At 45.7% G+C, this 24,953-nt stretch overlaps 1 protein-coding gene across 3 annotated transcripts in view; it reads left to right on the top strand.

Annotated features, from left to right (window-relative positions):
- The window catches only part of BTBD7 (BTB domain containing 7), a 115,822-nt gene that overhangs the window by 34,349 nt on the left and 56,520 nt on the right, over window positions 1-24,953 (top strand). For 2 of the 3 annotated variants that reach the window (XM_053274669.1, XM_053274659.1), the window contains one exon: window positions 20,849-21,928. In XM_053274669.1, the coding sequence (XP_053130644.1) occupies window positions 20,849-21,928 (1,080 nt within the window). Of the gene's footprint in view, window positions 1-19,020; window positions 19,204-20,848; window positions 21,929-24,953 lie in introns of all 3 variants that reach the window. The other variant, XM_053274650.1, reaches the window with a different exon arrangement.

Below are 24,953 nucleotides of genomic sequence, written 5' to 3' on the forward strand. Positions count from 1 at the left end.
ATGAAAAAGTTACCACTTTCAAATAAAGTGGTTATCATTTTATATCATTTCCCTTCAGAGAGGCGTACCATCTACAAAATTTTAATTGCTTGATTCCCCCCCCCCAATCAGCACTTGAGTCATATCAGCTCTTGAGTCATAGTTTATATTTTTGACCCCTCAGTTTGACTCTAGGTTCAACAAAGGGGGCACTCTCCATTGGAAGGGAGATATAGAGGGGGAGGGAGATTGGGGGGGGGGGGGGAGAACTTATGCCCAGCCTCCAATCCCTTAGTACTCTTGGTAATATAAAACAGATTATTTTTCTGGCATCTGGATTCCACAAAATTGCAAGATTGATTTATCAGTGCTTGCCAGTATGGAAGGTAATCCCATATATGCACATACAATGGGCACTAAAACTCCTGGAAGCAGGAGTCTTCTAATGAACTTGTCCATCAGGATCTCAAGAGCTTTATTATTACCTATTACCAATAGCTCTAAGACATACATTATGTAGGCCACAGCTTTCCCTCTGTAAATGTTGAGCACTTGCTCCTCAAAAACTAAAGCTGCTCATCCTTTAGTATAGAAGAATTGAAATATCTGTTGTAATGTTCCAGTGACTGAAAGCTTGGTTGCTGATCTATGACTATTCCAGGTCAATTGCTCATCAAAGCGTACTCCCCAATGCAGGGACATAGCAAGCTTCTTGGGCCCCCTCATCAATGTGCCCCAAGCCACATGCCCTGCGCCTGACGCCAGATGCAAGGTGGTGGGGCAACTTACCTAACCCCCCCCCAAGCTCCACATTGCCCTACATCTCCCCATCATCAGCGGCACTGCTTGCCTGCTGCCACAAGGCCCCCCCTTACCTCACCACGCCACTGCTCCTGCCTCCTTGGGGCCCTCCAGGTTATCTGGGGGGGCTGCCCTGCCACCACTACCTGCTGCCCCGCCAATTTTTCTTATCTTCACTGCCAGGGGTGGAGAGTGTGCCGAGAGCAGCAGGCCATCCCCTGTGGCGGCCGCAGGCACTGTGGCTGGTGGACCTCTCTGGCCTGTGCAGTTTGAGTATGGACATCACGGGCATCTGACATCCATACTCAAACTGCTCAGGAGAGGCCCACCAAGAGCAGCGCCCACCTCTGCCGCCACGGGGGGTGGGTGGGTGGGTAGGGGTGGCCTGCTCTGCTTGGCTCACCACCACCCCCTGGTGGTGAAGATGAGAAATATCGGTGGGACGGCACCCTAGAGGCCTTTCCTTGTGGGCCCCCTGACCCTTGGGTCCAGGGACATTTGTCCCCCTTGTCCAATTGATGCCACACCTATGCCCCAATACTTAAAAGAATGACTTTGTTCTTATTTCCTGGCCATGTATACACCATTAATATTTTTTACATCTTTTGCCCAAAATGTCAACTTCCCTTAGATTTTTGATCTTATAATTGATGTCTCATTTTGACAATATTCACTAAACCTAATTAGCATCCTCATCAGACTGATCTTAGTGAGGGAAAGAAGAACCATGTTGATCCAGAAGGATCAAAATCTTCCATCCCCCAATGGATGGTGGAAAAAAGGAAGAAGATGAAGAAGAAACAGGGCCAATATAAAGACCTGTTTAACCCATCTATTTATTTTTAATCTTCTCTGAAAGAATTCCAGTTGGCTCCAACTTCACTAGCATACTGTTGTGATGCAATTTCTGTACCAACATCAATAATCTTGGATCCACATTAGTAGCTGAAAGTTTGGCCCATAATCTTTGCCTGTCCACCAGACCAAATGTGGATGACAAATACACAAAGGCAATGTATACACTGTTATGAGAGCTAGAAGTCAATTTCATGGTTAGGTGCTGTAAAATGAAGCACTGAACAATTGTGACGTCCTTTTTTTGAAATCTCTCCTGTTCTTCCTACAAGAATTGATATTCTACTTCCCACTGTTCCAATTTTCAGAATTATTTATTTATTTATTTATTTATTTATTTATTTAACTTCTAAGCTGCGCAAACTTTCGTCTTTGAGCGGTTAACATAAAACAATTAAAACACATATAAAAAGTTAAAACAATGCAACAATTTAAAATCAGCCATAATTTTAAATTAGGTCATATCTAGCAAAATGATTGATCTAAAATGTTTTGGGTCAAGGTTGACATCCTTTTTAATAGGCTGGGAGAGTTATACTCATTAGCCAACCTGGCTTAATAATTCCAGTAACACAGTCTGGGTTGCTCCAATTATTGAACTTGACAGTGTGTCCTCATTTATCTTAATGAAGCTGACTTATAACACTTAAAGATATTTATGTTATAAAAGAAACTGAATAGTTGTGTTTGGTAATGAATGATTCTTTCATACACAATTTTTACTTGTTTGCTTTTTAAGTATTTAACTATGTATAAATTTAAAAGTGCTTTACAAATTATATATTTAAAAAACCCATCTACTTTTATAGATGAGAGTGGGAAAGTCACTTCTGCCCAAATTCTAATTCTAGAAATGTTTGCCCATAATTTCAAGTACGTAGATGACGTGACTTTGAGCAGTGCTGCTGTATCTTTTTAAAGTTCCTCCAGGCGAACTGAATGATGCTCTTATCTTGAATGGAATTATTAGAATAGTACTCTTACCTTCAGTGGAATTACTTGAAATGGCTTGGATCATGAATCCTCAGATTGGAGAACCATCTGTTGAATCCACTCCTGTTTTCACCTGTTTGAATCTATAGCTCTCCATGTTCACATAACACATGGATGTAATGAAGAGGAATTGGGTTCAGTTCAACCCATACTTTTTAATTGCTTTGACTCTCTGCGTAGAAGGTTCTCTGTAGCTTGAAAGCTTTCATCAAATTGCCTTTTTAGTAATACTACATCATTCAGCTGCCATCAGTTTTGTTTAGCAAAATGCAAAATACCCCATCGTTCAGTCAATTTAACTGATGAAAAGATTTTAACCAACTAAAATGGCATTCCCAATTAATCAAGCAGCAGACTTATAACAGACTTCCAGTACTTGCAAACTGCAGGTGGCAATTGCCATCTCAGAAGAACCATTCTCTTTTGTCAAACAGCAGGAAATGCCATTTCTAAGATGATGCATTGGAGCTGTAGTAGGCACTACTATTTTTTTCTCCCCTTCTTTCAGAACTGCTTTATTGATATATAAATTATGTAGATTCAGTTGATTAAAATGTATACAATTAAATCAACTTAACAGTTCTTTAATTGGGTAACAAACCTGCTTTTCAGGTAAAATGTCCTCAAACAGCTCTCCAGATGTTAAGTCTGATAAACGTTATGTTGTCTGTTTTGGATGTAATCAAGATGAATAGAATTTGTACTGCTGGACTTAATAGAATATGGAATGCATTCTGTAGCAATTATTCAAAGGGTCTTAATAGAAAAATCTCAAGGTGACTTCATGCACAGTGCATGTTTTGACTTCCTTCATGGGTCTCTTTGTGACTCTAGCTTTCATTTTCTTGGGTAACTTAATGCTACTGCTTGATCATGTATCTCCCCGCCCACCCCAGTAGAACTGAAATTAAAAATGGAATATATACTGCTGTTTCTTGCTCTTGTCAGAAAGTTTAGCCTTCTTTAGCTAAACCTATAAGCCAGTGGTGTTTCCACTGCAGTTTCCACGGTGCATAATAAATCTTCCTTACTATAGTTTAAAGTAAGATTGTCATCTACAAAGAAGTGTAGTAGTAGTATTTTATTTTCTGTCACCGACCAGCAGAAACACAGAAAAAGATACATAAAATTCCTTAAAACATGTTAAAAAGAAAAATCAGCTCAGTTTATAACAGTTATCTTCAGTAGATAGTAATACTTTATTATTCAACTACATAACATGGTCTTACAAATTCTGCTAGCAGAACCTAGCAACTGCATAAGAGATCTCATCATCATCATCATCATCATGGTCTGCTAAAAGATATCATCAGAACAGCCTGGGAAATTTAGTAAATATGGGGTAATGTATATACTAGGAATGTCCCTGTAAAAGTTACAATATAATAGCACATGCACTATTGTTTCTATGGCTCCTGAATCACAGGGACACAGTGCTCTGCAAACAGGACTTTGTTGAATCTGTTTTCAAGCACTGCAATGTGCAGAACATTGAACCGTGCTTGGGTAAACACCCTGTGATACTTAGCCAATATAATAATCCAGTTAAAATATCTAGCAGTGAGTGTATTCGAGATTGGATTTCCCAACACTGCTCCCCTTAGAATGAAACTCTGGTCTTTCTGCCATTCTACCTCTGAGATTCTTTGGGCAAGCACCAGTCTGGCCTGGTCAAAACCCATCACTATTAATGCTTGCAGTGATAGGCCATAAGTAGGCAGCCTCTGCTTAAGTGTTCCCATTTGGAAGTGAATTCATTTACCAGGGGCGTAACAGCAGGAGACAGGGCATGCCCTCAACTCCTGCCTGTAGGCTTCCAGTGGGAGCTGGTGAGCCACTGTGTGAAACAGGATGCTGGACTAGATGAGCCGTGGGCCTGATCCAGCAGGGCTGTTCTTATGTTCTTACCAACATCAACAGTGTTGACCCCAGGGGTTAAAGATTTAGCTTAAGCCAAAGCTTAAATATAGAAAGCCAAATCTTGGCTTCTACCTTGGGGAGACTAGCCTCCAACTGAAAAACAGTGCTGGGAACAACATGAGCTGTTCAGAATAACTTCCTAAGGAGTTTGGATTGTATAATTTCTAATACTACAGAATTGGCAGATGGAAGTTGGGCACCGTATAACAATTGAGCAAGGGCTTTGGCTTCAAACAACCTTATTGCAGCAGGAATGAAACAGGAGTAGAAAAAAGCCAAAATGGCTGATGTGGACTTAAATGCATTTTGTAGCACATACTCAGAGTGGGCCTTACGGCTGCCGGAAAATTGAAAAACCATACCTAAGTACTTGTAACAGCTGACTTGCTCAATCCTGCATCCATCAATTGACTGAGCCAGTGACCGTGGGGACATTCCAAACCTTTTAGTTTTGGTATAGTTAATCTGAAGGGTTAATTGCAATACTGAGCAAGGGAATTAAGTGCCCCTTTCAAGCCAATTGGTGTTTGGGATAGTAGTATGGCAGGATCTGCATGAAGTAATAGCAGTACTGGTTTAGAGGCCAATTTTGGAGGGTGAAAGTTGAGTTTGCTAAAAAGGCAACAAGGGAATTTATATAAAAGTTAAAACAAGAGCGGTACTAAAATACAACCTTGTTTAACACCTCTATATGTTAAAATTGCTTTGGAGAAATGGCCTGCTATGGTGTACCTTACTTTAACATGGGTATTCTGGTATAGACTATATATGAGAAAAAGGAGGCGGCGTTCAACTGTGGAGGCTTTCAGTTTATGCCATAACTTTCCCCCTTTGTTGGTTAACTGTAGCCCTATTCACACTTAGGTCTTCCATGTGTATTCAGACAGTAGCATTGCACCCACCCCAGGTCCAACTGGGACCATATGTGCTGGGTATGTTGCTTCATTGATACTTGTGTGCATAACACCAATCCTTGTCCAGCAAAGACTGAAAATTTGCTTCCAGTCCAAAGTGCTAACACTTAGCTTCATGACTTGGGGCATGGCTTCCTGGAAGAGTGCCACCTCATTATCAACTTCTCAGTGCCTTGTGTTCATTATCCCAAGCCCTTCTCTAGGTGCTCCGGCTATCAGAGGCAAGGCAGATAGCAACAGAAAAAAGGATCTTCTCAGTAGTGATACTACGCTGATTAAATTCTCTCACTGACAGGATACACATTCGTGTTCTTTTAGCATCAGGCGACCAAGACAAGGAGGCGTCCTGCTCTCTCTCAGAGAAGCATTTATGATCTCTACCAGGCCTTCTACGACAGTCTCCCTGCCAGATAGTATTAGCCATGTTGGGCAAGAGTCAAGAGAACATCACATCACATCACATCACTCCAAGCAGCTTGTCCACATCCTCACGAGTCACAAACTGAAACTGATCCAGCCTGACCACATAAGAGGAGTCACTGGACACCTCCGATTCAGACACTGTAGTAATTGTGAGGTCTAAATCAAAGTCGGCCAGAATACGAAATATTTTATCCACAAAGAAATCATTAAACACATCACAGCAGGTAATAGATGGTTCCAAATTCTGATTCAAGGGAGGAGTGGCACTCACTAGCCCTCACACAACTCTGGACAACTCTGCCGGCCGTGAACTTGCTGATGCAGTACGGGCCGAAAAGAATCGCTTCATTGCCTCCCATATTGCCAGAGCATAGATCTCCAAATAAGCTCTATGTTGTAATCTGTCAGATTCAAGTCAAGTCTTCCTCCACTTGCGCTCCATTCTTCTACCTCTCCGCTTCAGCCCCCATAGTTCTTCCGTATACTAAGAGACCAATTTCGAAGTGGGTCGGAGAGGATGCTTAGGTGCGATCATATCTACTGCACTTAGTGAGCTTGCTGTTCCAGTTCTCTACCAGGGCATCAACAGGATCACCCGCAGAGCCAACACAAAATCCCTCCAAGGCTTCTTGGAACCCCATTCAATCCAATAACCTTCTCGGGCGGACCATTCTTGGCCCCTCGCCCCTGCGAAGGTGGGGTATGACTGTGAGTCCAACCTTAACCAGATGGTGGTTCTTCCATGACAGTGGGGAAATCACAGGAGTCCTCACCCACAGAACACCACCCTGATCAGAGTGAAAGACCAGATCAAGCATGTGACCTGCAATGTGCATTGGTCACAAAGTGGACATTGAAGTCCCCCAGCACCACAAGCCTGGGAGACTCCAAAGCCAAACCTGAGACCAAGTCCGTCAGCTCAGTTAGGGACTCCATCAGGCAGCGGGGTGATCAGTACACCAAGAGAAATCCCAGTCTATCCCTGGTCCCCAAACTTAGGTACACACATTCAATATGGTCAGACACTTCGACAGGGATCCTGGTCAGGGAAAGGTTATTCTTATAGACCACAGCCACTCCACCTTATAGAGTCACCAGCCTCCCACAACCAAGTCTCTGTAATACATACCAGGTCTGCCCCTTCATCCAGAATGAGATCATGGATGGTTTCTGACTTATTCTGGACAGACCTGGCATTACAGAGGAGCAAGGTGAGAGTCTGTGGGAGGTTGGCACTGCTTCCCAAGGTCAAAGAGCTGGCAGGGCAGCCGGAAGGGGAAACACCTAATAGATTTCTCACTTCCCCTATAATGACACGCTGACCTGCCAACTTTACTTCCTCTATCCCCACCACCACTGGAATAACCATCCCACAGTCAATGGACACACACCCCTGTCTCCCCATACCCAGATAAACCAAGATGCATCTGAAATACCCAGGATCTAAAAACAACAGAAGCCAAAAAATATCACCAGGCCCTCACCCTCATTGCCCCCTCAAGTGGCTCCCCCCAAAGGGGCAACCCCCCCTTTGGTGTCGCCCCTTCAGTGACGACCCTGCCAGTGGCAGGCCTACCGCGACAGTGCAGCAATCCTTTTATAAGCCCAGAAAAATGGCTGCTCTGAGCAGCTGACCCTCAGGAACTGCTGACTCACCCCCTCTGGCCCCGATCATGCACAGACTCACCTGCAGGGCAGCCACAACCCCACAAGCTAGGGGTCACCCAGGCTGGCAAGCTGACAGCAGCAGACAGCAACCACTCAGGCTCTCACCACTAGGCAGCCATTGTCTCTGGGAAGCAGATGTTAAAGCCTCCTCCTCCCTACAAGGCTTCTGGCAACTGAGGCTTGTCCCAATAATATATTTAAGGGCAATGTATAAATTAAATTGCATGCTTTCAAGCCTACAGATGTTGGGCTCTAGCTATGTGGATACTACAACACGTCCTGTGTACATGAGCAAGCTGTGAGGACAGGCACTATTAGTAAGCATGCATTAGTGGTAGCAGTACTCTACCTTTAAAATATCACTGGCTCAGAAGCATGTGTGGGCTGTAATATGTTGAAAGTGTTCTAATGTTCACAGCATTTCACAGGTCATTTTCTCATGGATAAAATTATTTAGTTTTTCTCTCTGCTGCCACAAAAGAAAAGGTCAGGTCAGAGGGGAGGAGACATTTAATCCCCTCTGTGTGATTGGAAGCTAGTAAATGTCAGGAGATTTCAAAATTTAAACTCCATGATGTTTGTCAGCTTTTGCCTTGGGCACAGACTTGAAAGAAGTACATAATTGAAATAATGTCTCATTGTTAGCCCCTCAGACTCGTTGCAGCATGCTTGAATTTGACTCCTCCCCCCCCCCACCTGGGGCTGGTATGTTTTGTGACTTCTGTCTGGTATCCAGCCTGCCCAGGTTCTCTGTGTTTTCCCTGGTGTTTCTTGTCCCCGCCCCCCCCCCCAGCTTTTTCTGATTTGGGGTGTGGGTGTGGGTGTGACCCTTTTGGGTGGGTGAGTGCCTACCTGCCCTCCCCCAACTGTTGAGTCTCTGCCTAAGTGCCTTGGGGAGCAGCAACTGGCCAGGCTCCCACAGAAGATGCTGGAAGGTAAGCTCCACCCCACACCCAATCGGATTAGAGAGTTTATAGTTCTTTAAATAGTGCTTAGTCTGAGGAAGGGATTAGGTAGGCAGGCACTAGGACTGTAGGACAGGAGGAGTGGGTTAACTTAGGAGAAGCCACAGGAATCCCCTTCCCCTTCCCCTTCCCTTAGACTTATCTCATTGTTGCTCACTCCCCTCCAACCCCCCAACCCCCAAGCCTGCTTCTTTATTTGGGGGGGATTTAATTTTTCTAGCTTTTCTGTGCACGACAGTTCTATAGATAGCATTCTGTGTGGCACACACAGCATAAATAGACCACCCCCAACCCCACACACCTTTTTAAAATACCCACCTTAAAAGTGCTTCTCCCCCCCACCCACACATACACACATCAGAGTTAGAGCTTCAATTTTAAAAGCCCCAAGATGTCCAGGAGGGTGCGAGGCAGAGCCAGGAGCAGATTGGCAGGCAGAGGAAGGGGTGGTGCTGGTGGACCTGGGCAGCGGCAAGAGGGGCCTACTCACAAGTCCCCACTGCTGTGATGCCATGCTGGCTCACCTTTCCAGAGGTGCCTGGTGCTTCAGCACAACATCCTGTGGCGGCTGAGGTAGAATTAGTGGGGTCGGTCCTCCCCTGTCAGGAAAGAATCTCTTCCTTTGGCGGAGGAGGTGTCATCAGTTGCTAGCCTAGCCAGATCACTCTCTCCATCCTCCCCAGTCCCCATTGGCAGTATGACACACACACACACACCCCGGTCTGAGGAGGAGCAGGAGGAAGTAATTCCTCTTCCTGGACCTTCTCGATCCCCAGATAACTTGGAGGGCCCCAAGGAGGCAGGAGCAGTGGTGCAGGTGGCGCTCTCCCTGTACCAGGTTTGCAGGGAAACCATGTTGGGGCAGCTGTGTGCAGCAGCACCTGACACAAGCGTGCACTTCACTGTGGATCTGTGAACCAACCGCAGTGGGATGTACGCTTCTTTCCTGTCGCTCACGGCGCACTGGTGGAGTCAGGAGAGCGATGAGACATCTGCTGCTGGTGGCGTGGCCAGCCCCTCCCATGCAGCAAAGCAAAGGTGGGCTCAGCTGGACAGTAACCACACAGGAGATGAGCTGTTGGTGGCCATGGCGAGCCACCAGGTGGAAGGATAGCTATCCAGGCAGCCAAATGTTTGCCAAGAATTCATGGTGACTGACAATGGTCAGGACGTAGTGAGGGCAGCTGAGCAATTCATCCATGGTGGGGCGAACACTCTGAACCTGGTCATATGGGATGCGCTTAGCCTTTCAGGGGTTGTGGCCAGGTGAGATATCCCCGCTGATGGCGCTGAGCACTGCCATGGCCGCTCTTGTGGACAGGTGCCACAAGATAGCAGCTCACTTCCACCAGAGTGAAAAGGGTAGGCAGATTCTCTAGGAGAGGCAGCTTAAACTTGGCCCACCTGAACACCTGATTTTTCAAGATGTTCCAACCTGGTGGAACTCCACCTTTCTCTTGTTCCAGCACCTGCAGGAGCAAGAGCCAGCCATCTACTTTCTGCAAGGAGGTGTGGCTTGGAAGTGTGCAACCTGTCCAACCAGGACTGGGCGTTCATTTCCAAGGTTGTCTTGGCACTTCAGCCATTCTTTGTTACCACAAACAGCTTGTGTGCTGAGACCGTTACACTCAGCCAGGCCTTGCCTGTCACTCTTCTCCTTGAGATGATGATGGGTGAACTCCAGTCCACGCTGACCACTGAGGAAGCAATCACTGTGGCAGGTCAGCTGAGGACACCTGTGGGTGAATCGACAGAGCATGTTTTGTCCTGCCTATGTAACCCAAGGTTGAAGGGCAAAGCTGTTATCCCTGACTTTCTGCCCAGGTGGATGGACCTCCTGGTTCAAGAGGTTAGGCAAGGTGAGGAGAGGAGACTAGTGTGCAACCAGGAGAAAGGTGCTGGAGCACCTACTGTTAGTGTGAAGTCCACCCTCAGCAGCAGCACCACCACCACCACATCCTGGTCCAGCAGTATCATGTCCCTGGCAGGGCCAAGTGAGCTAGTAGTTTCACCTCGGCATTCCACCCGGTGTTTTGCAGAGGCAGTGTTCCCTCTAAGAGGGATTCCCAGATGTTGTTGACTACAACTCCTAGCATCCCCAGCTGCAGTAGCCTTTGCTTGAGGATTATGGGAGTTGTAGTTAACCACACCTGGGAATCCTTCTTAGAGGGAACACTGCACAGAGGGCTTCCTCGGCACCTTGCTAGGGGGACGGGAGGAGCCCTATGGCAGTACTGAGCAGTGTGTACTACAGTACCTGCAGGAGCTGGTGGCAGGCTGAGAGATGGAGCTGATCCAGTTTGGGGCAACACAAGTCTGGCCGGACTTGGCGACCGTTGCCGGATAGTTCTTCTGCCCACCAATGTGTCCAGAGCAAGAGCGTGCTCTCTATGGCCAGGGACATGGTGAAACCCCATCGCTCACACTTGGATGCTGACTTGGTGGAGCAGCTCGTTTTCCTGAAGGCCAACCACCCAGTGCTTGGCTATCTAGAGCTGGACATGGAAGGTGAGTGACTTATGGTCACTCCCACACACTGCAACACCACTGGCAGTTTGCCCCACCCTGACCAACCCCAAACCCAGATGTGTTAGTCTGCTCATTTGTGCTGCTCACACATGCTACTGCCATGGTCCATGATGAGATGGACTGATGCCCTGACCCATGCGTCAGGCAGTCAGCTGGGGCCCAGCACCAATCTGAGTGTTAAGCAAATGCAGGCAGGCAGCCAGCAGTGTCGCAGGATATACTCCAGAGAAGTATATGGTCCATCTAGCTATGCTTGTGCTATTGCTGCTGTATACGTTATCTGGTTTTTCTGGATCTCGGATTGACAAAGGCAGAACTTGGGTGCCTGCCTCATTTCATCTGTGGTTTGGTTTTTTGTTTGAGAGATAATGTTTTGGCGAGAAATGGACAATGGCAGGTGTGTGTGTGTGTGTGTATGTATGTATGTATGTATGTGATAATTCTTGTTGTTTGCTGGGATGATGAGCTCTATGTCTGGCCTTGACTAACTTGTGCTTCACTCACTTCTCTGGTCTGCTCTGCAATCTGCATTCAAGGTGTACTCAGTCAAAATGTGGCTGCAGTTGCTCTAGTTGAGCTTATGGCTGTGCTTGCTGCTAAGTGAGGGTGCTGCTGTAGCAGCTGTTGCAATGTTAGGAAGTAAGGCATCATAATTGTGTATGAGAGCAATGTGTGCCAGTGATGCTACTGCAGTGCAGGCACTGTGGCTGGCGGTGGATTCTGGGTAAGTGATTCTTTTTTGGCCATTTTTGGTCTGTGTGTTTGGCAAAATGTGGTGTTCCGTGTTGGGAGGGACTGTGTGCTTCTGTTTTGCTGTGTTTTTCAAGGCAGGGTTGCAAAATGCATTGCAAACTGCAATTCAAAACTTGTGTGCACTCTGAGTGCAGCTTGTTCTGGCCATAGGGAACCCTAACTCATGAGAACAACCCTGCTGGATCAGGCACAAGGCCCATCTAGTCGAGCATCCTGTTTCAAACAGTGGCCCACCAGATGTCTTTGGGGAGCCCACAGGCAAGAGATAAATTTAAATTTATTTATTTACGGTACAAGACCAAACATAATGTACATACAACAAGCAGCAATAGTACAATTATCAGAAGAAGAAAAGGGGGATGGCAAGAGATATGTTCATGCCCTTTCTCCTGTTGCTCCCCTACAACTAGTATTGAGAGGCATCATGCCTCTGAGGCTGGAGGGTGGCCTACAGACATCAGACTAGTAGCCCTTGGTAGACTTTGAAACACCTGATGGAGGAAACTCGAAACACCTCATTGTTCCTTACAGGTAGCTCCTAGGGACACCAAAGTGGTTTGGGTGGTAGGGCATGATGGGTGCTATCTACAATCCAACCTGTAAAAGAAATGGACAAGTGGGTGACTTTAAACAAAATTTTAAGCTTTTTCTGAAACCCACTATGGGGGCTTTGAGGAAAGGTTAAAAATTTGTTTCTTTGGGCACTCTTGTTCACTTCCCTTAACATTTTTTGCAAGTACTGTAGTATCTTCTTGTTTAAGCTGGCTTCTAGGATTCAGGGTAAGGTGAATCTGTGGTGTGTGGAGGGGGAGATGCAGAGATGTTAGCTGAGATTTTAATTTAGTTACATGGGCTTTTATGTAACTTAAGCTTCAGCACTCCTGCTGTTTTTGGACTACAACTCCCATAATCCCCAGCCACAGTGGCCCGTAGATAGGGAGTATGGGAGTTGTAGGCCAAGATCTACAGGAAGGTAGAAGCTGAGCAGCCCTGATGTAGCTTTAAGAACTACTGTTTTTCCACAGCCAGAGGAGGTCATCCTCCAGAAGTATGGGTTGTAAGCCGAGCATGCTCCAAAGACACGACCAACTTAGAACTGAAGGCATGGCTAGCTTCCTTTGTGGGAGGAGACCCAAACCTAGTTCCGGTCCTGTCCTTGCTCCACGAACAGGTCGGTTCAGTTGCTCCTGCAACCTTTTTGCTCATTTTTGCTTGGCTGGCTAGCTTTCATATCTTTTGTGATTCCTCTTACCTTCCCTATCTTAGTATTGTACAAGCGGAGGGGCGGAGGGGAGTCAAAATTATCCCTCCAAAATTCTAAATAATGCCTTTATTTGTTTTTTTCAATTTGGCCCTATCAGCATCTCTCTTTACTTTCATTTTTCCCCAAGCCCTCTTTGTTTGAACTATGGAGTGTTCTCACACTGGGTTTCTCATGACCCCACTGTTATAGAAGCAGATCGCTTCGTTGCGATTCTCCCCCTCCCCAGGGAGCATGTTCTATCGAACTCCCCACACTGGGAACACTGCTCTCAGGATCAGCTGGCTGTTCCCGCTAACACAGCTAAGGTCTCTAAAAAATACCACAAAAAAGCCAAGAAGAGGTCTAAACATGCAGAGGACGCCAAACAAATGAGCGGCCCATCTTCTAAAATGAGCTTGGCACCAGCTTCTGCTGTGAGCCTGAGCGAGCGGCTCTGGATTCAGTCTTTATGTAAGGAACACCCACCTCACTGCTTGCAGGATTTGGAGCCTGACGATGCCAGTCTGCCACTGGACCAGGGCAGTCGGCCCCTATTGCCTCCAATCCCTCCTCTCGCCTTGCCTGAGGAGGTGATCAAGATTCCAGCTATGCCTGCGGTGCCTGATACAAGGCTGCCATAGGAGGGAGAATAGCCTGCGCCTCCAGTGGGAATGCTACTGCTGTACCCCGCTGTGCTGTCTCTCTCCAAACCAGCTACACCACCACTGGAGTGCCCCTCCACTCTGTTCCCAGCACAACCCATTCCTATGCATCCTGAACAGCCCTTGACCCCAGCAGGGCCATCTACCCCATCAAACAAATGGGAGGATGTGAGTACTGTGCCGTGCCTGGCAAAGATTCCTTCCCTCCAGACATTGTAGCTTGGCTGGGAGATTTCATTGCTTGCCAATGCTCTGATATGATCAGAGCTCATCTCTTACCCTCAACCCACCCACCCTTTCTCCCTCCCTCATGCACTTAGGGTAAATCGCCATCTTTCCTCCTCACCAGAAGGGGTTTTGAGAAATCAGTAATGCCTCCACATAGGATAAAGAGCAAAGAGAACTCTCAGATGAAAACTCCATGGCTCCCCTTCCATTGTCCTGCTGCCTATTCTCTCCTGATTTCAAGGTTATGCTCTCTAAGGCGAGGCATGCTATTAACGATGTAGCTTGGTGGTTCCCGCTGTTGACCCCCCGTGGCTTGATTGATTTCAGCCTCAGTAGTAGTGAAGGAGGGGGATGAACAGCTCAAATCACCCGAAGATCGTATGTCTGATATGCTCCTATGTAAGAACCATACTGCCACTGTCATTAAGGCTGCCACCACTAGTTCCATCTTTGCCAGGATGTCTATGCTTTGGGTGAAAGAGCTTGCTGCCATGGTCCACCCCCCACTCCCCGAGCTGACCAAAATTTACTCAGGGTCTAAACAAAATAGCCAAGGCTGCGGCCCTTAAGGCTGACTCTAGTCTGGATTGTATCCAGTATGCAGCCTGGGCTATGGCCTCAGGAGTGGCAGTCCGCTGTTCCTTATAGCTGAGGCATTGGAATGTGGATTCCAAATCTAAACTTAACCTTTCAGCTACTCCTTTTACAGGCACCCAACATTTTGGCGAGGCTTTGGACCCGATCCTTGTCATGACCAAGGATCAGAAAAAGGCCCTCCCTTTTGCCCATGGGGATTTTCGTAGGCCTTTTTGGTCCACTAACCAGCCCTTTCGTCCCTTCAGGAGTTCCAGAAACTCCCTTTTTCTACACTCAAAGATAACCAAGGTTTCTCATACCGTCCTACCTGGCGCAACCAGTGACAGCAATGGGGAGGAGGATTGTTCAGGGATTGCCTGTCCTGACCCTTTTCTTCATCTTCCTCCCACCCCCATAAACAATGACTACCCCCCCAGTGGGAGGCACGCTTCTCCACTTCTACCCACAGTGGGAAGCCTACACAGAAGATCACTGGGTACTTCCACCGTCGCCCATGGGTATGCCTTGGGTTTCAAGATACATTCTCCAGACCACGTCACCAGGTCACCAAAATCCATGGATCAGAACAGACAGTTACGGATGAAGCTGGCCATTCAACACCTGCTTCAGATCAAGACCATCAAACCTGTACCTTCAGCCATGATATGGCCCGGCATTTATTCTTTTTTCTCGTGCCAAAAAAGGATGGGTCTTGGAGAGCGGTCCTGGATCTGAAGGGGCTCATCCGCTTCATCCACAAAAGAAGATTACACATGGAATCTCTTCATTCGATCAAGGAAGCAATATCACCACGGGAATTTCTGGCCTCCATTGATCTGGCCAAGGCTTACCTTCATATTCCAATCCTTCCCATCCACCAATGGTTCCTCAGGTTCTTCTGCGATGGCCACCATTATCAATACAGGGCCCTCCTCTTCGGCCCCGAGGGTCTTTACTAAAATAATGGTGGCGTTGGTCGCACAAATCAGAATGTGGAGCACACATATAACTGTTTCTGAATGACCTCCTCCTTGGGGTGCCCTTGTTCTCTCAGGCACAGCAGGCAGTTGGGCAAATTCTCTCAATCCTAAGTGCCCATGGTTTTCTGGTCAACTACCAGAAGAGCCACCTCGTTCCATCCCAGTCTCTCCAGCACCTGGGGGAGGTTTTTGACACTCAACAGCCTTCAATCTAATTGCTGCTGGAGAAGTGCCAGAAATTGATAGCATTCATTCATCCACTCCTTCGTGCCCCTTCAGCGGACTTGATGGCACTAGCCCAGTTCGGATCCATGATTGCATGCCTGGAGTGTACCCCATGGCACATTGAGTGGCTCCTCCTCCCCTTCCAGGAGGACATCATGGCTTGCTCTCACAAGGACATCCTTCTACCAAAAGTATGTCAGTCTCTGCACCTCCCATGTTGAAGGGCCTTCCTCTGACCATCCCAAATCAGATTCTGGTCACCATGAATGCGAGCCTCTTGGGCTCGGGTGCCCACTGCAACAACCAGGATTCTCAGGGTGTCTGGTCTCCATGTGAGGGAAAAACACATCAACTGGCTGGAGCTGCATACAGTTAGGCTAGTTCTGCTTCAGTTCCTCCCTATGGTCCATCACGTGAACATCCTTGTATGCACAGATAATGTGACCACCAAGTTGCACATCAGTCAGCAGGGAGGCACCTGGTCTTGGACGCTCATGACAGACCCACAAGCTCTTCCTGTGGGTAGAATGCCACTTTCTCCAGGGCATTGCAAACATTCAAGCAGATTGGCTCAACTGCCAAATGATAGACCCGGCAGAGTGGTCCCTCCATCAGGAAGTTTTTCTCCAAGTCATTCGCTGCTTCGCACAGCCACTGGTGAAATCTGTTTGCCTCTCCCTGCAACCATGTCCTTCCCAGGTCTTTCTCCTGCTTCTTCCCATGGGCAGAAGTGACAGATGCTTGGACAGCTACTTGGCCGCCCAGCCTCCTTTACGCCTTTCCCCCAATCGCAGTCATAGGCAAGCTCATCCAAAAACACTGCTTTGATAAGGCAGAACTCATCCTGATCACCCCATTTTGGCCACGGAGACTGTGGTTCTCCAATCTGCAACAACTGTCAGTCAGTCCACCATGGCACCTTCCCCCATGGCCAGACCTTCTTGCTCAAGGTCCCATTCTACATCCAGTGCCTCAGTGGCTCCTCTAGCCACCTAGAAGTTGAGTGTGCACTGTTAGCCAAGAAGGACTACACCCCCTCAGTTCAAGATACCATCCTGGCCTCTAGACCATCAACAAACCACATATATCAAGCCTCTTGGATGGCTTTCTCCAGGTAGGTATGCAGGAAACACGTTAACCCCTTGCTGGCGGGCATGTCTGAGGTTCTCTTTCCTCCAAGCTGGTCTCGACATGGGCCTCCGACCCAGCACCCTGAAATGCTAGGCGTTGGCCTTATCCTCTGTTCTTCGCCTGTCCTCTGGTGCCACCTCCTCACCTTCATCGCTATCTCTGGAGGGGGCTTCCAACTTGGCACACCCCACTATCCGTAGGTTTCCTACTTGGATCCTGAACAAAGGCCTCAATGCCCTTACCAGATCTCCATTTGAACCTCTATCAGATGTTGACCTTCTTTTCCTCTCCCTTAAGGTCCTCTTCTTAGTGACTATCACTTCTGCCTGGAGGGTTTTGGAGCCCGCCGTCCTGAAACCAGACCCAGCCTTCCTTCCTAAGGTCAATTCCACGTTTCATCAGTCACAGGACATGGTACTACTGTCCTTCTTCCCATCACTGACTCGTCCCAGGGAAAGAGCATGGCACTTACGCGATGTTGGGCGTGCCCTGCAGATCTACCTGTGCAGAACCAAGGCCTTCCATCATTCAGATTCCCTTTTTGTCTCTTTCTAGAAATCATCCCTGGGCACCAAGGTCTCCCAAGATCACCCTTGCCACCTGAATAAAGTCTTGCACTTCCTTCGCCTATGAGTCCCTCAATCTGCTTGTGCCCCACGGCGTCACGGCCCACTCTGCCCGCAGCACAGCTACATCCTCAACCTTTTCTGCTAATACTCTCTTGCTAGAAATCTGCAAAGTGGTTACTTGGTCTTCAGTTACTCCGTTCATCGGGCATTACAGCATTTCCTCATCCCATGTGGCTTAGGCTGCCCTTGGTCACACTGTCCTCCAACAGGTGGTCTGATTCACATCTCTGCTTTGCCCCACTCGTTTTTTATCTTCGCTTGGGTATGTCCCATACTTTTGGAGGATGACTTCCTTGGGCTGTGGGGAAAAAATGTTGTATTTACCATGAACAGTTCTTTTCCACAGCCAAGGAGGTCATCCGGCCCACCCGGGAATGTTCATGGTTCTTCCTTAGGGCAGGCATGTCTGGGTGGAGGTGACTTCCAGCCATATCTATTACTATTATTATTATTATTTCTTGTTTACACAGTCAGACAGGTGTTATTGACTGGTTTGTTTTATCCAGACATCGAGTCCTCCTCCTCCTCCTCCTCCTCCTCCTCCTCCTCCTCCTCCTCCTCCTCCTCCTCCTTCTTCTTCTTATTATTATTATTATTATTATTATTATTATTATTATTATATTGATTTCTATACTGCCCTTCCAAAAATGGCCAAGGGCGGTTTACACAAGAGAAATAACAAATAAATAAGATGGATCCCTGTCCCCAGAGGGCTCACAATCTAAAAGAAACAAAGATAGACACCAGCAACAGTCACTGGAGGTACTGTGCTGGTGCTGGATACGGCCAGTTACTCTCCCCCTGCTAAATAAAGAGAATCACCACGTTAAAAGGTGCCTCTTTGCCAAGTTAGCAGGGAATATCTAGCTTTGCAGGCTTTGTTTTTTGTCATGTCTTGTCCTCTGACATTTTTTCTGCTTGTGTGTACCTGTCCTACACCTTCTATTTCCTTTTCACGGGAAGTGAGGCACATCAGTCTTGGAACTGGGATTTGGTCTCCTCTTACACAGGAAGCTAGCCACGCCTTCAGTTCTAGGTTGGTCCTGTCTTTGGAGCATGCTCAGTCAACAACCCATACTTTTGGAGGATGACCTCCTTGGCTGTGAAAAAGAACTTTTCATGGTAAGTCCAACATTTCTATTTATCTGAATCCAAGACTAGGCTCTCTACCCCCCCCCCCTTTTATTTTAGAAATAAGGAGGTTGTCTTAAATTCAGAGTCCTGTTCCTTTTGGGGTAGTTACAGTATCTTCATGTTTTCTTTCAGAAAGTTGTAACTCATTTGTGGGCTAACTAGGAAAAGGACTGGTGCACATCCAGATAAATAGGTTACTTGCTTAATTCACAATGACTGGCATCCTAACAAATATCCACATAGAGATGGACTGTGGGGTTGTGGCGGAGGCCTGTATGCAGCTCCCTCAGTCCCTCTATGCACTCTGTTGCACAAGCAGGCAAAACTTCCCAGTTCTGCCTGTGCTCTGGAAGCAATTTGTAAGAGAGAAAATGCATTGCTGAGGGTCAGTGACATGTTTCCTCTCTTACAGATTGCTTCTGGACCCTGGGCAGACCTGGGAAGTTTCGCCCGCTTGTGCAACAGCATGTGCCCAGAGGGATTGGGGGAGCTGAGCGCAGGTCCCCATCACATCCCCATGGTCCCTCCTCATGCACACAGTTTGCTAGGATGTCAGCCAGTGTTCCGGAAGAGAGCTTCAAAATGGATTTTCAAGGCAGGTCAAAAAGTATTGTGTGAAAGAATAAGAAAACCATTCTTTCTTTGTTTTTTAGGTCTTTGTTAAAAGTGAATATAAGAATAAGTTTATCTTAAAATGTATAAATAAACAAGTTTATCTTAAAATGTAAAATGTAATATAAACAAACTGCATTTTTTGGTAAAAAGAAAGCATGAAACAAAACCCAGAGGAGCTTTGCCATGTTCCCTGCCTCAGTGTTGTTGTTGGTTTTTTAAATCTAAACACAAATATTTTTAGAGAGACTTTTAAATGTTTTATCCACTGCTTATAGTTTGGTGTCTTGACTTTTATTAATTTTATTAACTTTTATTGTAGTATCTGTTTCATTATCGTGAGCCTGCTCTGAGAAGTAGTGTTCTGGAGGGGTGGGGTATAAATATTTTAAATTTAAAAATAAAACAATGTAACTAAGAGTAGTTTCCATTGCAACTAACAGTGTGATGGACCATGTAAACTGCCCTGAGCCACTTTGGAAGGGCGGTATATAAATCAAATAAATAAATAGGAGGTTGCTAGAAGTTACTGTTCCAATTTTTAAAGTTACCAGCTTTACACAGAAGGTCACGTACATAAAAGTGCAGACAGGGCTCTGGATCAGACTGAAAGTTGGTAAGTCATGCAAGCAAAACACAGTAATCCTATCTGTCCTTAGTTTGGGCTTTTTTGTTTTTGTGAATCTTACATGATATTTCATCGTATTGGCTTTCACAGCATACTTTGTGAATGGCAAATGTGAGATATGGGAGAATGAAAAGGCATACAAGAAACAAAAATAGTAAAACCACAGGAAAACAACTAAGATTTTCCACTTGGTCTCATGTTCCAGATAATTATCAGGCCAGTTCTGTCTCTTATATTACAGCAGATGTGAAAAGCAGGAAAACAAAGAGTGGAGGTGGCGGATGGGGCGGGAGAGAAAAAGAAAACTGGTCCATTAATTTCAGGTTGTTGCTAAACATGAATGATCTAAGGTGATTCCTACTTGGTTTATTGTATGACTTTTAATGTCAGGATTGTTGGTATTTAAGTTTTCTATTGGTTCTAGTGCTTTCTTCGAAGGCTTTTGCTTTTACATGTGTAAGGTCACTTCTTGTTATTGTAAGCCACTAAACACATAAGAAGATGTATAATTTAATTTTGCTAAATATTAGTATACAGGAGAAACTCATTACTCCATTCCTTAATGAGGCATTTGGTTCCAGGGTGGAGGGGGGAATTTAAAACCCTCAAACAGGCCAGAACTTACTGTGGCGTGCTCTGCAGGTCCCCCATGTGCCCAGGAATGCCCCCCAAAGAATGAAATGCCCCAACTGTAAAAAAGAAAAAGAAAAAAGTCCGCACAAACCCAAATGAGCCAGAAAATGGCTCCTTCTGTCTCTTCCTGGCTTCCTTGGAGCACAGTGGTAGCCAGAAGTGACCTACATGGTCACTTCCAACCCTCTAGTATCAATAGTGGAAATGGGTGTCAATAAGAGACCCCATTGATATGCAGAACCGCAAATGGTGGTTCTCCAAACAATGAGGTTCTCCTGTAATGGTAAACCAGAAGCTTCAGCATTTCAGGCTTTTCCACCATTAAATCCAGTTCTTAACCACATGGCATTCTCCTTTTCCCTTTCAGGAACATCATCCTATTCCCATCAAGGCTATGGCTATGAATCCAAACTGTACAGTCTTGACCATGGTCACGAGAAGCCACAAGACAAGAAAAAGAAAAGCTCTGGCCTTGCCACCCTCAAAAAGAAGTTTATTAAGCGCCGAAAGTCTAGCCGGTCTGCTGATCATGCCAAGCAAATGCGTGAGCTCCTCTCAGGCTGGGATGTTAGAGATGTTAATGCATTAGTGGAAGAGTATGAAGGAACTTCAGCCTTAAAAGAACTTTCTCTACAAGCTAGTTTGGCAAGACCAGAAGCCCGAACGCTGCAGAAAGATATGGCTGAACTGTACGAGTTTAAATACTGTACAGATGTAGATTTAATATTTCAAGAGACTTGTTTCCCTGTGCATCGTGCAATTTTGGCAGCAAGGTGCCCATTTTTTAAGAGCCTACTTTCATCTTCACCAGAGTACGGTGCGGAGATTATAATGGATATCAACACAGCTGGTATTGACCTGCCCATGTTTTCTGCTTTGTTACACTACCTGTACACAGGAGAGTTTGGAATGGAGGACTCGAGATTTCAAAATGTTGACATCCTCATGCAGCTTAGTGAGGAATTTGGAACACCAAATTCTTTAGATGTGGATATGCGTGGGCTGTTGGACTATATGTGTTCCTATGATGTGGTTCTCAGCTTTTCATCTGACTCTGAACTGGTTGAAGCTTATGGTGGAAGTCAGAGTTGTTTAGATGAGGAGCTCAGAGCCCACAAAGCTATTATTTCATCACGGTCACCCTTTTTCCGACATCTACTTCAGCGGAGGATACGGACGGGTGAAGAAATAACAGATCGGACTCTAAGGACTCCAACTAGGATTATACTAGATGAATCTATCATACCAAAAAAATATGTGAGAGTAATTTTAAACTGTATGTACACAGACTTGGTGGACCTCTCAATTTTGCACAGCAGTCCCTCAGTGGGGAGTCTAAGTGAAGTTCAGGCTCTTGTTGCAGGAAAGCCAAACATGATGAGGGCTGAAGAAGCTATGGAACTTTACCACATAGCGCTCTTCTTGGAGTTTAATATGCTTGCACAAGGTATGTCCTCATTTTGTTTCTTTCAGAATGTCTGGCTCTCTAATCTGGATGCAAATTTAAATGCTTTCCTTGTTAAAGATGTTCTTCATTATATTACTGAATGCCGTTCTGGAACCATCTTGTTGCTGGCAAAACCTCTTTGATTGTATTTCTCTGGGAGGAAATGTAAGAACTGGAATTGTCATCCACTTAAAGGACACCTTAGTCAATTACTTATTTAGTTTTTAGATGATGCATGCATGTGCCACAACAAGTGCCATCTTAAAAAGTTTTCGTTCTGTGTGAGTGAAATCCTACTGCCTGTTTTTGTGAGTCTTTATATTCATTTTTAAAATATCTACTGTCTGATTAATTGGATGCACCTTTCTAGCTGTTAATAGGTTTATCAACTAAGCATTTAACCCCCACTAGGAATACGTATCTTGGAGATCACTTCATTTCTAATCTGTTTATGCCTCAGAGGAAACCTGTGATTTGATTGCTCTTTGTAATACCTGTGTTTCTCTGCTGTTCATGTGAGGGGTGGGGTGGCATTTTCACTTATCTCCCCTGTCCCAAGAAGCACTCCCTGTGACCTAAAAGTAGGCCTTTGAGGGCTCTGCCACCCTCAGGGACCTACTTTCATATTGCAGGGAGGACTTCTGAGAACAGGGGAGTTCAGCAAAAATTGTGCACACTCCCCCCCAGGTGCATGTGCTATGTTAGTTTGGAATGCAGCAACATAACCTGTGTAGGAGCAGTGTTTCATTGGGCACACTGGTGCTTCCTTCGTCAGGATGTCAGCCATTACTTGCTAGGTTTTTTTCCTATTTTCTTCAAGAGGTTTGATAGAACTATGTCTAGCCATCTGCTATTGAATAAAAAAGGATGCTTCCCAGACTGTGGAAGTGGCTTTGTTTGACTTCAGAAAGCCCTTTAATCAGATCTGTTCTCACATTCAGGAAATTAAATGTCTGCATTTCAGGAGAAATTATGCAAATCAAGATAATTTATGTGGATGTTCTTATCATGTGTGGGATTAATCCAAAGATTCCATCTTTAAGCAGAAGATTTATTCTACTCACTTAAGAGTATTTTACACCTTGTTCTAGAACAGTCTGTGGGAGGTGAAACTAAAGATGGAATCCTATGCAGATATACCTGGGAATAACCCATGATAAACACAGTGGTGCTTCTAAGTAACCTTGTGTGGGATTATGTTGTCTTTGTTCTTCCATTTGTGCAAGAACTCTCAGAAGCATGTGAGTATAACATGAGAAATGCTATAGAAAGATGTTTTAGCCTCTTAGTTGAGTGCTCAGGTCACCTATACCCTGGGTGATCTCACCTTTCTACTGTATATAAAATTCCTGCCCTGAGATCAGGATATAGGTAAGGATGTGCACAAAGCATTTTGTGCATATCCAGGGCGGCCATTTACGTGACTATGCCCGCAGGATGCTGTGAATGGAATCTACTGTGCCCAAACAGGAAGCCCCCACACGGCGTAGATCATAAGAATGGACAGCAGGGCTGTTTGTTATGGACAGCGCCATGCTGGGGCAGCGGCGGAGGAGTGACGGAAGGGCAGGTAAGATCTGCCTCGATCCATTTAAAGGCCCTCACCCCCGCTGAAACATTATGGCCAGGGGAACTTGAATCATTTCGGCACCTCAGATTAGAGGCACTGAAACTATTTGTGCATATCTCTACATATAGGTACTATTTGAGAGCAAGATCACATGACTCTTCTCACAAGACTTGCACATTACTTTTAAAACTTGCACTCATGTGGTGGTCTATTGTTTGCTCTTATGGTCATCCTGTGCTCACCTTAAATTCAGCAACCCAGTTTGTTTCAATATTGGTAAAAGTACCTAATGTGATTTGTGGGGTTTGTTTCTGCACTTCAAACAAATCTTCATGGCTTGAAAAACATACTCCATGACTGGAAGGTGAGGGCAACAGAGGTGCTGATCTGTTACTTGGTGTAGGAAACTTGTTTCCCTTCTGTGTCACAACTTCTCTTGCCTGGTTTAAATCTCTACTGACCCCTTAATCCTAGTTAACCATAGCATGCTTCCTTCCCCACATGAATCCCCCCCCTTGCCTTAACTGTGGTGCTAATTACAATTAACATTCAAGAGAATTCCCATCTTAATTAGAATTTGACATGGGTTTGCAAAAGCCTGTTCAAGAGAAAAGCACTGGAGATGGGGGTAGATGTAATGCTAAACCATGCCAGTTAAGGCAAACAAAGGAAGTGGTGGCTGGGGGGAGTTGTGTAGTTGGAGTGCAGGAGCCTACAGCCCATTACCAGTGTCTGAACTGCAGTGAAAAGATTAGTAGTGTTGTGTTGGCTATGGGCCTCTATCAGAAAAACAAAGATACTGAAAGTGCATCATCTAGAAATCAGTAGATGAGCTCCACTGTGTGCCCTCCCTCCTTGTGGTATCTCTCCCCCCCCCCCCCATGCAGTCATGTTCTATTTGTGGCTCTAAACAGCTTGAGAAAAACTGAGTACATAGACACAGAGCCTCATTCTTTGCAATTCCATATGGAGGCATTGTGATCTCTTAAAGAAGACTGGAGTTTTTAGAATGTTTTGCTATGCAGATTATGCAAAAGAGTTGAAATAATTTCCTTGACATATTGGGGACATATTTGGGAACTTTCAGAGGAATAAGAGGCTTTTAAATCTGCAGACACTGGCTCTTGTTTGTTAAGCTACAATGCAGCAGGAGGAACAATGCTCTGGTGTCTCAAAGCTCCACATGTCAATATCAAATTAGACTGGGGTGAGAGAAATCGGTGAATAATTAGATTAGGGTGATAAAAGCTTCAGAGCTGCATTTAACTTGTGAGCACTTCAAGGATTCATCCAGAGCAGTGCTGCTGATACTTGTGCAAGGAAGTAGGCATGCTACATCATGAGATTATTTTCTGATCTTAAAGTTTACATGCTGCCTTTCTGCCCCAAAAGGGCACCCAAGGCAGCTAACAATAAAATAACAGTCCAATAACACAAAATACACACACCTCTCTC

Source organism: Hemicordylus capensis, chromosome 1 (assembly GCF_027244095.1).
Source record: "Hemicordylus capensis ecotype Gifberg chromosome 1, rHemCap1.1.pri, whole genome shotgun sequence".
Lineage (NCBI taxonomy): Eukaryota > Metazoa > Chordata > Lepidosauria > Squamata > Cordylidae > Hemicordylus > Hemicordylus capensis.